The sequence below is a fragment of the Dendropsophus ebraccatus genome, chromosome 7 (assembly GCF_027789765.1).
Source record: "Dendropsophus ebraccatus isolate aDenEbr1 chromosome 7, aDenEbr1.pat, whole genome shotgun sequence".
NCBI lineage: Eukaryota > Metazoa > Chordata > Amphibia > Anura > Hylidae > Dendropsophus > Dendropsophus ebraccatus.
In genome coordinates this window covers 149,700,699-149,717,111 of record NC_091460.1, presented here as the reverse complement: position 1 = coordinate 149,717,111, position 16,413 = coordinate 149,700,699, and the positions used below count along the sequence as shown (strand labels likewise).

The following is a 16,413-nucleotide window of genomic DNA, read 5'->3' as shown; positions in this document are numbered from 1 at the left end:
TGATTGGGGCTCGTGTCATCCCCTGAGCGAAGGTCAGGGCCTATACGGTGCGCCCTTTCCACCTTGCATAGTCTAGAAATGCGTAAGAGCTCAGGTAATTCAGAGTCGCAGAAATGACGTAGGTCTTTTTGTGGTATGGCTTCTGGTACTCCCACTATGCGCAAGTTATTCCGGCGGGATCGATTCTCTAGATCCTCCACCCTCTCCCACAATTTTTTATTTTCGCGTTGCATTTCTTGAAGGCCCGCAAAGGAGGAGTCGACATCATTTTCCAATGAGAGAAGCCGCTGATCTATGTCATCTATGCGTTCCCCTTGCTGGGCTACTGTTTGCTGGAGCTGTTGGAGTGAGCGGGCGACCGTATTTGCCAAAGTCTCTTGGATGTCCGGCGCCAACTGTCTGGCCACCGCCTCTGCTAGGCGTTTGTAATCCAGTGAGATATCTTGTGACCCATTCTCGCCGTCCAAGGCTTGTTGGGAGGCTGGAGGTCCTGATATATCAGGAAAACTGCCATTAGAGGCCCCGTCCTCTAAAGAAGGGTCTGACAGTGCTGTCGTTAGTTTTGTGGTTTTCACTGTTTTGTTCTTAGTTTTATTGCCCATTTTGACCAAGTACTGCTCCATCCAAGAAACCCGTTCGCTGTAGGAGCTTTTTGCCGCTCTTCTCAAGTCGTATATATGGCTGTACAGGGTTATTTGGATGTCACTGTAAAAGTCCAAGCACCGCTTCCCAAAGTTTCCACACTGGCAATACCAGAAAATATGGAGGTATATACTGATACCAGCTGATGGGGAGGGCTGAAGGTGTTAATACTGTAGCATGCAGTTAAAGTGGGTGGACAGTATTATAGGTGGTAGAAGTATTGCAGGCTGTGAGGGGCAGAGTCCATGTACTAGGCTCAGGTTCTCGTCTCTCAGCACTAGTGGGGGGATGGGGCGACAGGCGTCAGAGTCCAGTGGTGGCTAAGGAGCAGGCCTCCGATCTATCTCCGTGTCTGTCCGTCACCTATTACCCCCCTCCGGGTACCTCACCACTCGCCGGTATCGGTCTCCTGACCGCAGCTCAGATAGCCCTGGTCACGTGGCAGGATGGTGTCGCAGCCCGGTTGGGCAAGATGGCGCCGCAATCTTTCGAGGGGCCCTCTCTCTGTACCGCTCCTGGTCTGACAGTAAGTCCCCTCCTCTCCTCCACGGTACTCACAGCCCTCCGGTCTGTCCCCGTCAGTCGTAGCGCGGCTCCGTCCAGCGCTTGTACAGTAGGGGCTCGTGGTGTTGCGCGGCAAGATGGCGCCCGGTCCCATCCGGCTCCGTACCTCAGGAGCTCAACCCCGCAACAGTAGCTGGTTGCGGCGCCGCTCCGGTCTCTTGCTCTCCTCTCTGTCCTCCGGTATCAGTGCCCGGCTGGCTGCAGCGTGTGTGGCAGGGAAGGGGGGGATCTCCGTTGTTGAGCGGGGTGGTTGTGCGGAGCTCCCTCTCCACACAGCCTCACATGGCGGCGCCGGAACCGGAAGTTTTTGTGGCCATGTTTTTGTAGCGCTGGATAACCCCTTTAAGGGTACAAACACACACGGCATATACGCTGCGTATTTACTGCTGTGATACGCAGCAGATACGCAGCAGATTAGATCTAAATAAGTGAACACAGCATCAAATCTGCTGCGTATCTGCTGTGTGTGTTTGTACCCTTAGAGTGTCTTTACACACACCGGATCCACAGCGGATTTCCGTATTGCCAGTTCATACCTATGAAAATTAACCTCTTGCCAGCCGGAGAATACATCACATGCTCTCCGCTCTCGCTTGCTTCGGGGGTTCCCAATGTCTGCTTGTCTCGCTGAGCGGGATGTCCAGCCGGGAACCCCCAAAGCAAGCCGGAGCAGGTGATTTATGCTCCGGCCGGCGGTTATGCTCAATCCCGCTGCGAGTATGTTTTCTCATAGGGATGAACTGGCAATGGATCCGCAGCGGTTTTCGCAGTGTGAAATCTGCTGCGGATCCAGTGTGTGTGAAGGCACCCTTAAAAACTTTCTTTCATCAAACGAACTATACCTGCGGTTTGGGAGGTTGGTGGATACAGTGTTTCTTTAAGGCAGGCATGGGGAACCTTCGGCCCTCCAGCTGTTGCAAAACTACAATTGCCATCATGCTTGGGCAGCCTAAAGATGATGGGAATTGTAGTTTTGCAACAGCTGGAGGGCTGGAGGTTCCCCATCCCTGCTTTTAGGGTACAAACACACACGGCATATATGCTGCGTATTTACTGCTGCGATACGCAACAGATATGCAGCAGATTAGATCTAAATAACTGAACACAGTATCAAATCTGCTGCGTATCTGCTGTGTGTGTTTGTACCCTAAGGGTTGCAGCTAGTGCACTAAGAAACAGTTGTCCTTTGCTCAACGCTCCAAAATATGCATGTGTCCTCCCTGCACACCGGCTCCAAGCTGGACTAGATATCTTAGGCTGCCCATGCTTGCATCTCTCAATAGACCAATGCAGTGGGTACGTGTGGGACTTCACATGAAATGCCTCTCTAGGTAATGTCCCCCCATAGTGTGTTCTTAATATCTTCTCTTATTTTGGGCAGTTGCATTTTTGCTTCTTATTGTAAACTTGATGCACTTGGGCTTTGGATAAAAGGTTAATAGGGAGCAGGGTGGTTCCCGGTGACCCCTCTATGCACTGAACAATAGGTTTAGTCCTGGGAGCTGAATCACAGGCCTGTTCCTCATTAAAACTTTATGTAAAGGAAAAAGACCTAAGAAACTGCAAAGTGTTAGTAGAGTCATAGAAAGACTTGAGAATTCATCTTGGTGCTTCTTAATGATAAACCATGAATATGAGCGTCATGTTAATTTTCGTTTCAGTGTAGTGTTTTGTCATAAAATTTTGGTTTACCTGATCCTGAGAAAAGGTTTTCAGGAATCCCACAATGAATGTAGCGCTCAATGGTGGAGATTTATCAGACATGGTGTAAAGTAAACTGGCTCAGTCGCCCCCGGCAACCAATCAGATTCCACCTTTCATTTTCCAAAGAATCTGTGTGTAATCTGATTGGTTGCTAGGGGCGACTGAGCCAGTTTTCCTTTACATCAGTCTGATAAATCTCCCCCAATGTGTCTGTGTGGCCACCATGGCCATCATGCCATTCATTCTCTATGGAGCCATCGAATGCTTCAGAGTTCAGCGCTCGGAATACACTGGACAATTTTGGTACTGTGTTTTGTTTTTGGTATGATAGCCCAGCCTTATTGCATGGGCTTTTCTATGTTGTGTGCCTGTTTGCATTACTTTTACAGTCGCTGCAATTGACCCTTTGGTATGTAATGATATTGCAGTGTGCGCATGTGTTAAAGGGGTTATCCAGTGCTACAAAAACATGGCCACTTTCCCCCTCGCACCTGAACTGGAGACAACAGTAGGGGGAAAAGTGGCCATATTTTTGTAGCGCTGGATAACCCCTTTTAAGGGTTATTCGGGGCTACAAAAACATGGCCACTTTTGCACCACTCTTGTCTCCAGATTCGGTGGGGTTAGAAGAAAATGGAGCTTTATTGCAAACCACACCTGAACTGGAGGCAAAAGTGGCCATGTTTTTGTAGCTCTGGATAACCCCTTTAATGCCATTTACATATTGTATAAACTTCACTGGTGCTTTCCTTTCAAAATAACAAATGCTGCTGAGTCCCTCATTCTGAGGAGGTCTTGTAGCAACCTTGATGGTAACCAGGCCAGAAATAAATGCTAGTCCACCCCCCTTTCCCAATCACTACTACTGCTGTCGCTGGGTCCCTTATTATAAGAATAAATGGTATTTCCCAACACTATGTATGACACCTGCATTGCTCTATATGTATTAGCTTGGTATTTCGTTCTTTAGAAGGACATAGTAACAGAGACATGGCTACCTGCTTATTCCCCTTGGCTAGAAGCATCATGACGTCTATGTATATATCAAATATTCATTGGAATATAAGCCTTTACTATGCATTATTTACAAGCTGCTATATAGAGTTGCTTCACTGCCGTTTGTAACATATTTTTGTTTTTGTTTCTTAAATTGTATGTTACCTATATACACTGTAACCTATAGGAAGCACAATGTCCTGCAGGCTAGTAGATGCTTATGACATGTAAGGAGTTCACATATTTGTAGAAGGTCTTGTATATCTATCCTGCATTAATTTAGAGTGTTGATTGTGAAGCAGACTTGCTAGGAAGTCATAAGTGACTCTGTCAGCATCCATCTCCATCAAAGTCATCACATGCAACCACATATCTAACAGTTTGGGGGTTTTGGCGACAGTGGTTTTGTAGAAATGCCAAACTGTTCAGGATCAGCAACATCCTTCGAACCCAACACTCTGCATTTGATGCAGCCCTAGTGATGCAGGAAAACATGGAACAACCATAGGCTTTATCCACCAGAACTCCATAGGGCGGCATCCAACTTCTCCAGCCGCCGGGAGTCAAATGCAGAGGATTTGGGTATAGAGAATGTTACTGAACCCCAACAGTTCGCTAAGTCCACTCATGATTATTGTTGTGGTTATGTTGTGCTGTAAGTCACAACTAGAGATGAGCGAACCTTGAGCATGCTGGAGTCTAAAGGGCTTAAAGGGGTTTGTTCTGGAGGAGCTAAAAGATCCATGCTTTATATGGCCAGCACATGGATAGCAATGTCATCCAATCACTCTACATGGAGTTATGTTGGACCTGGCTAATGGATAGGTTTACGTCTCCTTATCACCTAGCAGAGAGAACTGCCTAACAAAATGCAGTAAATCTGCTGTAACCTTCATTTTCTAATGAGCTGCATCTATGGTTTAATCTTCATCTCTCCCTGACATGCTACAACTCGCCATTCTCCAGGAGGACTTTTTTTTTTTTTTTTTTTTTTCTTTTTTCTTCACTTCTGTGAGAACATTCTTCAGATTCCTTATTGCTACAGGAGACTTGATTATTGTGCCCAGAGACCAGCCATGGTGAGAATTACAGTACCATAGGTAGCGATGGCGTATGCCCAGTCTGGGGCGTAATGCAGGTAACATACTGTGCCCAGAGACCAGCCATGGTGAGAATTACAGTACCATAGGTAGCGGTGGCGTATGCCCAGTCTGGGGTGTAATGCAGGTAACATACTGTGCCCAGAGACCAGCCATGGTGAGAATTACAGTACCATAGGTAGCGGTGGCGTATGCCCAGTCTGGGGCGTAATGCAGGTAACATACTGTGCCCAGAGACCAGCCATGGTGAGAATTACAGTACCATAGGTAGCGATGGCGTATGCCCAGTCTGGGGCGTAATGCAGGTAACATACTGTGCCCAGAGACCAGCCATGGTGAGAATTACAGTACCATAGGTAGCGGTGGCGTATGCCCAGTCTGGGGTGTAATGCAGGTAACATACTGTTATAAAGGGTGATAGGTGGCCATTTATCAGCATTGTCTACTCCCTGCCATCCCTAATAATTCTGACTTTTCAGTAGTTAGCAATAAAATGAGCTGTAAATATTCCCTGCTGGGTCCCTATAGACATGTAGCGTATGTCTGCATTATCTGCGGCTGTGTATAAATCATGAATGTTATTCAGCAATACTGTGCAGTGGATTGTCCTAGCAGTCAGGATCTCGTCTTTCTCTCCCTCCCTCCACATTTCCAGGAGTCTCTGCTATAATAGATGACACATTGCCTAGTTAATGGTAGAAAGCAGAGCCGCATACAGTAGGGGAGGGGGGTGGAGTGGCGTATTGTTTAGTTTGGGATGTAATCTGTGAGTTGCCCAGCAACCAGATGGCAGATACGGGAGTGAACTGCTGTTGCTCCTAGCAACCAGTGTTTGTAGAGTAACAATCTGGAGGGAAGCAAACAAAGCCAAGCATGGCCGTCTCCACTTTACACATGGAACATCTGCATCTGTTTTCCTGCTGATAGAACAGCCCCGGACCCTCGCTCTGTATATCTGTATCAGGGGTGGGGATCCTTTTTCCGGTCAAGGGCCATTTGGGCATTTATAAAATCATCCGAGGCCATACACTATGCACCCTACTATTGTAATTAACCCCACAAGATTCCCCCTAGTATCGTAGTTAACCCCAGTGATGTCCCAGTGATGTAGTTAACCCCTAATAAAGCCCCTGGCAGTGCTGTTAACCCCCCAGTTATGCTACTGGTGTTGCACTAAACCCCCTATGGGGCTCCTGGTCCTGTAGTTAACCCCCAGTGGTTCCCTGGTCCTTGAGTTAATCCCCAATGGTGCCTCTGGGCTGTGTCAAATAAGTCAATGTTATACGGTGTGCAGCGCCTGCCAGACACAGGAGGGCAATTAGCAGGGACATGCTCCCATGGGCAACATCGGACGATCTTAAAGCGACTCTGACCCCCCCCCCCCCCCCCAACTGCTTGTACCGTTGGATATCTGCTTTTAATCCATGATCTATCCTGGGGTGCGTTCCGTAGGTGATGCAGTTATTGTCATAAAAAACAACTCTTAAACTTGCGGCCCTGTGTCAAATTGGCGTGGCCTAGTGTATGCATGCCCTAGGAATGCAACGCCCCTTCATCCTTCCTACCCGCCCTCCTCATCACTAGGAAAGCCCCCGGGCAGGATTTTTCCTATTCATCACCTGAGCTATCCAGTTCATGTGCAGTATTCACACAGGTGGTGAATAGAAGAAATTGTTCTAGGGGCATTCCTAATAATGAGGAGGGACAGAGAGGCGGTGCAAGCCTAGGGCCTAGACCCTCTAGGCCACGCCAATTTGACACAGGGCTGCGAGTTTAAAAATTGTCTTTTATGACAATAACTGCATCACCTGCCGAATGGAACCCAGCACAGATATTGGATTAAAAGCAGCTATTCAAAGTTACAAGTGGTTAGGGAGGGTCAGATTGTGGGTACAGAGTCTCTTTAAGGGCCGTAAGTTCCTCACCCCTGATCTATATGATAGAACAGCCCTGGACCCCCCCCCCCCCCCCCCCCCGCTCTCCTCTATATATCTATAGGATAGAACGGCTCCTGACCACTTTTTCTTGCTCCTTAGACGTATAATGGAGCGTGTCTCCTGCAGCAAGAAGGAGATTGCAGGGACCAGTGGGGGGCAAATCGTTTGACGTGTCTCCATGGCATGTCAAGTATGTTGCTGGTGTGTGATTGTGTGTGTAATATATATATTAAATATCAGGGACACTAATCTCCATTTGATTGTACTATTGTAGTGAACAGGCAATGCTGCAGCACCTTGCCAGCCAAAACTAGTAATATAACCACGCGAGCAGGGGATTATTAGGGTGATTTCCATTAATGGATGATTATTAAGGGAATGTCCATTTACACAGGAAGATTATCTAACAGATTTGAAGCCAAAGTCAGGGATAGATTTGAAGAGGAAAAATCTCAGGCTTTTCTTTATGACCTGATGTCTGTTTATAGTCTGTTTCTGGCAAAGGTGGTGAGTTATGTAGGTACCCCAGGTAGGCCTGTGACAGGTGGCCTGACTGCTAATACCATAAAGTTCTTTACATGTAGTTCTGTTGGTTTATATTATCCTGGCATTTTCCTATTGTGAAAGAAGAAACAACAAAGTGATGGCCTCTGTGTATGTAAAAGGGTCTTTTTTCCTGCCTGATTCCTATTGTAATCACATAGCTCTGCTCTAACACCATTCCCATCTCTTGTCTAGCTAGCACCATGCAAAGTTCAGACAGTGGCTCAGATTCTGCAACCTCGGTTGCATTACGGACCTCGTCATCAGCTCAAGCACCAGTGGTTCAACCAGTTCCAGCTTCTCAGCAGGTAAGAGGATCTGTATAAAGAATATCATTATAGTTCCCTGACATAGTAAGTTTTAGTACCTATAGCAAAAAAACTACTGTCTGATATTGATTGTCATCTGCTGGGACACCTGCATTGTTGCCTTCTGCTATCAGGGAGGCAAAGGGCAGACATTGAATCTTGACCTCTTTGATCCATTGTTTCATTTGGAGAGAAGCGCCAGCACATGTGTTCAGCCACTTTTCTAGCCTCAACTGTTGCAAAGCTTGTCGACTGGAACAAGATAGCCGTTCACGGAGATGTGCGAAGCTCGAGTTGGCTCTGCATTTAATTACTGGTGGCTGAAGAAGTTGGAGGCAGCCATATAGGCCACACGTTTCCTCTCGACAGCCATAGGTGCTATCCACCCGGACTCCCTAGGGCTTCGTGTTCTAGCTTCGCTCATTTCTAGTCCGCAACTTTATATTGTCTATCAATAGCTTTATTTGCGTTGCATGAAGAGGCTTCCAAATCCAGTTAAGATGAGTTGCTCAAAAACTCACTTTACTTGTAGCCTAGAATACCAAATTTCTTCTTAAAAGGGTCTTTCAATCTGTTAATCATCTTTTCCTTCCAGAGGAGCTTGTCTCAGTCGTCTGGCTCTGCTCCCAAAGGAGCGCATGGTCAGGGAGTCCACCAGATACAGCAGCAGGTAAAAGACCCCAGAAGGTCTAAGCTCAGAGTCTGGCTGCTACTAATCTCCTATGCTGCAGTACCTGCCTATCATAAAGCACCGCTAACCCAGGATTGGATCTTACCGCCTCTTACCCTTTTCTAATCTAGAAAAATAAAAATAAGAAAGAAATACAATTCTGCTCTTAAAGGTAGAAAGTTGTCTGACAGATAATATGCATACAGGTTATGAGTACATGTTTAGTGTGGATTCTAGTTGCTGTGTGTGTGTTCAAAGAACAGTAGATAAGACTAGAAAAATAGCAGCGTACATGCTAATGGCAGTGCTACACCATGACTATTAGAAACTGCTGATTGGCTGTTGGAAACTCATCAGTCAGATATTAACGGACCTGTCCATTTTCACACACTGGTATAAGTCCGTCGTCTTTAGCGCCAGGCTTAAAAATGTTCCCACAGTGCTGATGCTCGCCAGATTCATGTAGAGGTGCAATGTGTCTACATAAATCCTGTGCGCACCAGTATGTTCGGAGCTGGCGTAGGTTTCTTTTCCAGTGGCTGCACCCCCATCTCTCTGGTTCAAGTGGGCCTGCTGCACCATATAATGTCCCCCATAGTGTTTTGCAGTGGAGCCAATCATGGAAACTTTGTTTTGGATACAGTTCTGGTTTTGGTGTGATGTAGCCTCTTATTAGCAGAAGTCTCTTACAAACTGATTTTTAAAAATAGTTTTTCTAGATGAGTGATCAAGGGAAACCAGAAATCGCCATGTAGCCTAATGGTGCGCTTACATAGAGAGATTTATCTGACAGCCAAAGCCACAAATGGATTTGAAGGAGCATAGATCCCTGTCTTACCTTTATGACCTGTTCCCAGTTTATAGGCTGTTCCTGGCGGTGGCTTCAAATATCTGTCAGAGAAATCTGTGTCAAACGCACCATTAGCCTTGGGTTTAGTGATTAGAATATCCCATGCATATGGTGTAGCTAGTGGTGGGCCCGTATAGCCAGTAAGAAGAGGAAGATTCGTGACACCGCTGTATACAGCTCTAGTGACATCACATCTGGAATACTGTGTATTGTTTTGTCGGACGTGGTGACAAGAGCAAACAGTATATTTCTGCTCAAAATGTGCTAGAGCAGTGCCACCTCTATATAAACTGTGCTAGAGCAGTTCCCCCCCCCCTATGCAAACTGTGCTAGAGCAGTGCCCCCCTATGCAAACTGTGCTAGAGCAGCGCCACCCCTATATAAACTGTGCTAGAGCAGTGCCACCCCTATAAAAACTGTGCTAGAGCAGTGCCACCCCTATAAAAACTGTGCTAGAGCAGTGCCACCCCTATGCAAACTGTGCTAGAGCAGTGCCCCCCCTATGCAAACTGTGCTAGAGCAGTGCCACCCCTATATAAACTGTGCTAGAGCAGTGCTACCCCTATAAAAACTGTGCTAGAGCAGTGCCACCCCTATAAAAACTGTGCTAGAGCAGTGCCACCCCTATAAAAACTGTGCTAGAGCAGTGCCCCCCTATATAAACTGTGCTAGAGCAGTGCCACCCCTATATAAACTGTGCTAGAGCAGTGCCACCCCTATATAAACTGTGCTAGAGCAGTGCCCCCCCTATAAAAACTGTGCTAAAGCAGTGCCCCCCCCTATATAAACTGTGCTAGAGCAGTGCCACCCCTATATAAACTGTGCTAGAGCAGTGCCACCCCTATATAAACTGTGCTAGAGCAGTGCCACCCCTATATAAACTGTGCTAGAGCAGTGCCACCCCTATATAAACTGTGCTAGAGCAGTGCCACCCCTATATAAACTGTGCTAGAGCAGTGCCACCCCTATATAAACTGTGCTAGAGCAGTGCCACCCCTATATAAACTGTGCTAGAGCAGTGCCACCCCTATATAAACTGTGCTAGAGCAGTGCCACCCCTATATAAACTGTGCTAGAGCAGTGCCACCCCTATATAAACTGTGCTAGAGCAGTGCCACCCCTATATAAACTGTGCTAGAGCAGTGCCACCCCTATATAAACTGTGCTAGAGCAGTGCCACCCCTATATAAACTGTGCTAGAGCAGTGCCACCCCTATAAAAACTGTGCTAGAGCAGTGCCACCCCTATAAAAACTGTGCTAGAGCAGTGCCACCCCTATATAAACTGTGCTAGAGCAGTGCCACCCCTATAAAAACTGTGCTAGAGCAGTGCCACCCCTATAAAAACTGTGCTAGAGCAGTGCCACCCCTATAAAAACTGTGCTAGAGCAGTGCCACCCCTATATAAACTGTGCTAGAGCAGTGCCACCCCTATAAAAACTGTGCTAGAGCAGTGCCACCCCTATAAAAACTGTGCTAGAGCAGTGCCACCCCTATAAAAACTGTGCTAGAGCAGTGCCACCCCTATAAAAACTGTGCTAGAGCAGTGCCACCCCTATAAAAACTGTGCTAGAGCAGTGCCACCCCCTATAAAAATTGTGCTAGAGCAGTGCCCCCCCCTATATAAACTGTGCTAGAGCAGTGCCCCCCCCCCCTATAAAAACAGTGACTTAAGTATGTTGGCACTGTAAATTGCTTACTATATGTGTCTGCCAGTCTAAGCTGGTGGAGTGGATAGTACTATCTGCAAATCCCTTGGCAACCTGATCTCTTCCCAGCAAGGGCTTCATCTCCCCCACCAACCTCACAAGGGCCTCTTCTTAATTAGTAAATGTGTGACTGCTTTTGGAGACCAATAGGGGGAGCTAACAGCACATTTATTTATAACGTTAGCGAGAGCTAAATAAACCCATTTCTGTGTTATAGATGTGGTCAGAGTTTTATTACTCATGCTATCATGTTGTTAATCGTAAATCTTAATGCACAGCTTTTAATGTTTCATTTAAGGGTTTTGGTCACTAACATTCTGTCTTGTATTGCTGTGCTCTGGTGGGCAAATGGCTAATATATTACAGCTACTCTGCACCTGCATGACGTCTAGATCTCTTGCACGTTGCCAAGATACATGTATGTGTTTGTTATGGTAAATGCACAGTAAGCAGACCTGCAGAAAATGTCCTCAGCAAATCTACTTCGGGGGGGGGGGGGTTGATAAGATAAAATTTAGTGTCACCCCTTACTGATGCCAGTCAGCGGAAGTGCATGTGTAAATATAGAGAATATAGATTTTATTTTTTTTTAAATAATATAACTCTTATTAAAGCAATGTGTTAAACATTGTCTCTGGAGTATTCCTTTAAGGATGCCTTCACACGTACCGTATCGCTGCGTATTTAACGCTGCGTTTTTATCGCTGCATGTTTGGTGCGATTTTTACATGCGAGTTTTGATTTTCACATGAAAATCATGGGAAAATTAAAACTCGCATGTAAAAATCACACTAATGGTGCGTTCACACCTACAGGATCTGCAGCTGATTTTCTGCAGCAGATTTCATTTAAATAACTGAACACAGCATCAAATCTGCTGCAGATCTGCTGCAGATCCTGTAGGTGTGAACGCACCCTTCGGGTACAAACACACACCGTATACGCAGCAGATTTGATGGTGCAGATTTGATGCTGTGTTCAGTTATTTAGATCTAATCTGCTGCGTATTTGTTGCGTATTTGCTGCGTATCGCAGCAGTAAATACGCTGCGTATACGGTGTGTGGGTTTATACCCTAAAAACTCAGCGTTAAATACGCAGCGATACGGTACGTGTGAAGCTACCCTAAAGAGGATTTTTCTGGGGGTCAGAAATGGTTGTTTTGCAGATGCCTGTGGGTAAGATTGTTTTTACACACAGATTTATCTGACCGGTAATGTTTGAAATGAGGAGGAATCTCAGTCTTTGATAGGTGTAGAGAACCTTGGCTCTCCAGCTAAAGCTTTGGCTGCCCAGGCATGGTGGGAGTTGTAGTTTTGCAACAGCTCTAGAGCCAAGGTTTCCTACCCCTGCTTTATGACCTGTTCTCTTTATATAGTCTGTTTTGGATTTTGGCTTCAATAATCTGTCAGATAAATCTGTCTGTGTAATAGGGCCTTAAGTTGTCACTCCCAGGAGTGTGCTCTTATCTACAGCAGTACTGGAGAAAAGGCCACAGGTATAAAGGACAGTGAGCTTAAATGGTGATTATTTCTTCATGTGATGGGAATCAGAACATCTTAGGCCTTTTTACACTAAAAGATTTCTCTGCTGCAGACGAGTGCTGATCAGCGATATGTATATCTGTTCCTAGCTTTGCTTTCAATAAACTGTCCAATAAATCTGTCTGTGTGAAAGGACCCTAAGATTAAATCCTTGCATGCCTACATCAGATCCTAGCAGCTGCTACTCCCAACAATTCCCTGTAATCTTGGCTCCACCCTGGTTCCTTATCATGTGCTGCTGTCCCCCAGAAAGTACTGAGGTGGGACACTGTGTGTGTGTATATATATATATATATATATATATATATATATATATTATATATATGTGTGTTTAACTATTCTGTAATTTCTCATATGTAATCAGCTTCAAAGGGAAATGCATGTGTTCACTTGGGGTATTGGCTCCTTTCTTACATGTGTTGTATATATCCAAAGATGGTAATGAAACAATATGTTTTTATAGGTACAAACTGTGCAGCATGTCTACCCTACACAAGTGCAGTATGTGGAAGGAGATACTGTATACACCAATGGAGCCATGTAAGTATACTATATACTAATGCTATTACACAGTCAATAATACTGGACTAGGGTGAGTTCACTCTACGGAATCCGTGCGGATAAGTTCTGTCGGATTCCGTCACTCGTATCCGCTTGTGGCATAGACTCCATTCTATGGCCGGGCGGATTCCGACGTCTGTCGAAAGAATTGACATGTCCGCGGACAGCGGAATTTGCCCACCCATAGAATTGAGTCCATGAGATGGGTAGGGATGCGCGTCGCCTTGAGCGGGTATGAGCGATGGAATCCGCTGGAACTTACCCGCATGGATTCGGTAGTGTGAACCGACCCTTACAGAGAGGAGCCTAAAGGGGAGTGGTAAGGGACCAAGAAGGGAACTAGTCAGTGGCTATGTGGGGTCAGTCTGACAAGAAGAGTGGTGGTGGTGGTGGGGGGGGGATGTGGGGTCGGCCTGAGAAGGGAAGTGAGCAGTGGCTGTGGGGGTTTGGCCTGACAGCTTCCCAAATATATGGAGATTTACTGCAAGGTTATAACAACTTGCTTTCTGCAGATTTATAGTATTGAATCCCCTGACTTTTTTTTTTTTTAATATGTAGTTCATTTTTCTCACTGGTGTCTATGAACTATTTGTTAAAGTGTCATTGTTTAATTTAATTAAATTTTTTTAAATCAATAGTACAGGCGATTTTAGGAAACTTTGTAATTGGGTTTATTAGCCGAAAAAATGCATTTTTATCATGAAAAAGTAGTTTGAAGCTCTACCCCTGTCTTCGTGGTTCTCTTATGGAGAGGGGATGGGTTGAGGGAGATAAGACACCAAAACAGGACAACAAAGAGTTAATTCACAGCTACATCACCGGCTATGTCCTCTAAAGTCAGCACTGGCCTCTGGGACCTCTGAATAGCGGCTTTCACACAGGTCCTGCTGTGTAATCCTTTGTTCTCTGCTGGAGACTAATCTCCCCCCTCCCCTCTCCATAGGTTACACAGGGCCTGAATGGTGTAAAAGAGTGGAGATTTCCTGATAATGAGCAGTGAAGAAGAGAGATAAGGGGGGGGGGGGGCTGGGAGAAGTCTTTTTGAATGCAGATAATGGCATATTTGCCTAATAAACCCAATTACAAAGTTTCTTAAAATCGCCTGTGCTAATTATTTTAGCAAAAAAAAACAAAACACTTTAAGGATATCTTGTGTGTTGCATTTTTACTGAATTTGTGTCTTTTTGTTTTCATTAACAGCCGAACAGCTTATTCCTACAATGCTGAAGCGCAGATATACGCTCCAAGTAGTGGTTCATCTTATTTTGACTCACAAGGTGGAGGTGCTCAAGTGACCACTGTGGTCTCCTCTCCCACTGCAATACCTTCCCACAGTATGGTGGGCATAACCATGGACGGGAGCCAAATCATCTCTAGTTCTGGGGCATACCTGATCCATGGTGGTCTGGACAGTTCTCGCCATAGTTTATCTCACACATCCCGTTCTTCACCTGCAACGGTACATATATACTATTCTGTCTCCCTGTGATACCTTCTGTGTTTTTTTTTTAGTGTATATCTCCTTTAAAACAAAATCCTCAAGTCACAGTTTTAATTGTCAAGTTTAAGGCTAAGCTGAGATCACATTGGGATATTAGTTTAGCATGTATGCCAGGAAAATACTGCCATGCACACTGACCCTGTTCGTACAGTTACACTGGCCTGCAGAAGGAGTGGCATTGTGGCCTTGGCATGCTACAGAAAACCATATGGAGTAGTCTTGTAGACTGTCTTATTGAATTGCAGAAAAAAAGCTTCAGATCTTTTAAAAGGAATCTGTCAGCTGTAATTCATGTTCCAGACTGCTGAATCTGTTAGGTAGCTGTTGGGTCAAAGAGAACTTCTTACCTGTCATATATCTGTCTGTACTTCCAGGATGTAGAGAAATGCTTTTATTCCCCGGTACAAGGAATCATAGAGGCTTTCCTGAGTTCCTGAATAGCTGCCTCCTGAATCTCTCCTCCTCCCTGATTGATTGACACCTGGGAGCTGAGTCCCTCCAGGATCAGGGAAGGGAGGGGGAGGGAGGATGTGTTATAGCCGGGTCAGGGATGTGGAGGAGGTGTTGTAGCTGGGTCAGGGATGGGAAGGGGAAGGAGAATTTCTTATGGAATAGTCAAAGATGGGAGGGAGTAGATGTTATAGCTCTGCTTATTACTGAATTATAAAAGCATTTTTTTTTTACATGGGAAATACAAAACTAGAGATAAAGATGCTGCTGCACATCTCACCTATGGCTAAAACTAATGCCTCTTGGCTACATTTAAAAACCAACGCCAGGATGTTGGTATATAATTTGATCAAACCATATTGCCTCATGTACCACATGTAGGTCTTCTGGCCCACATGAGTCCCTACACTAAACCAACACTGTGTCTGTCAGTGACCACCAACCCCGCAAAGGGAGGGACACCAGGGGAGGGCTCAGAATAGCCCTGTAACCCCACTGTCACAGGACCAAACTAACTGTATCCAGGTCCAGTGTCCTGAAGGCAGCTATAGAACAGTTATACTTGCTGTATCCAGGTCCAGTCTCTTGCAGGGCCAGTGTGGTCTGGGGTCACGTTATGAACATACTTTTTAATGTACTTGTGTATATTTTATAGGCCTCGTTCTGTTGCTCGCATTCAGCATGTTCAGAAACTATTAGATCAGTGTTTCTCAACTCCAGTCCTCAAGACCCACCAACAGGTCATGTTTTGAGGGTTTCACAGGTGATATAATTATAGTCCGTGCACCAGTAACTGCCACAGCTGTTTGTTGTATAGGATATCTGCAAAACATGACCTGTTGGTGGGTCTTGAGGACTGGAGTTTAGAAAAACTGTATTAGAGGCTATATACTTGTATATGGATTAGTTAAAGTGTCACAGCAGAAATCAATAGTACAGGTGGTTTTAAGAAACTTTGTAATTGGGTTTATTAGGCAAATATGCCATTATCTGCATTCAAAAAGCCTTTCCCCAGGCCCCCCTCCTCTCATTCACTGCTCATTATCAGGAAATCTCAACTTTACATCAGTCGAACCCTGTCTGTTCTATGGGGAGGAGGGAGGGGGGAGATTATTCAGCAGCAGAGAACATAGGATTGCACAGCGGGAACTGTGTGAAAGCCGGTATTCAGAGGTCAGTGCTGACTTCAGAGGACATAGTCCGGTGACATAGCTGCAAATTAACTTTGTTATCCTGTTTGGTGCCTCATCTCCCTCAACCCATCCCCTGTCCATAAGAGAACCATAAAGACAGGGGGTAGAGCTTCGAACTGCTAATAAACCCAATTACAAAGTTT

The 16,413-nt window shown here is 45.6% G+C and overlaps 1 protein-coding gene across 3 annotated transcripts in view; it reads left to right on the top strand.

The window, feature by feature from the left end:
* The window catches only part of RFX2 (regulatory factor X2), a 54,984-nt gene that overhangs the window by 15,618 nt on the left and 22,953 nt on the right, over positions 1-16,413 (top strand). The window contains exons 2-5 of one of the 3 annotated variants that reach the window (XM_069978727.1): positions 7,686-7,794; positions 8,390-8,464; positions 13,029-13,105; positions 14,327-14,585. In XM_069978727.1, the coding sequence (XP_069834828.1) occupies positions 7,690-7,794; positions 8,390-8,464; positions 13,029-13,105; positions 14,327-14,585 (516 nt within the window). In that variant the 5' untranslated portion in view covers positions 7,686-7,689. Of the gene's footprint in view, positions 1-7,681; positions 7,795-8,389; positions 8,465-13,028; positions 13,106-14,326; positions 14,586-16,413 lie in introns of all 3 variants that reach the window. The other 2 variants (XM_069978726.1, XM_069978728.1) reach the window with 2 other exon arrangements.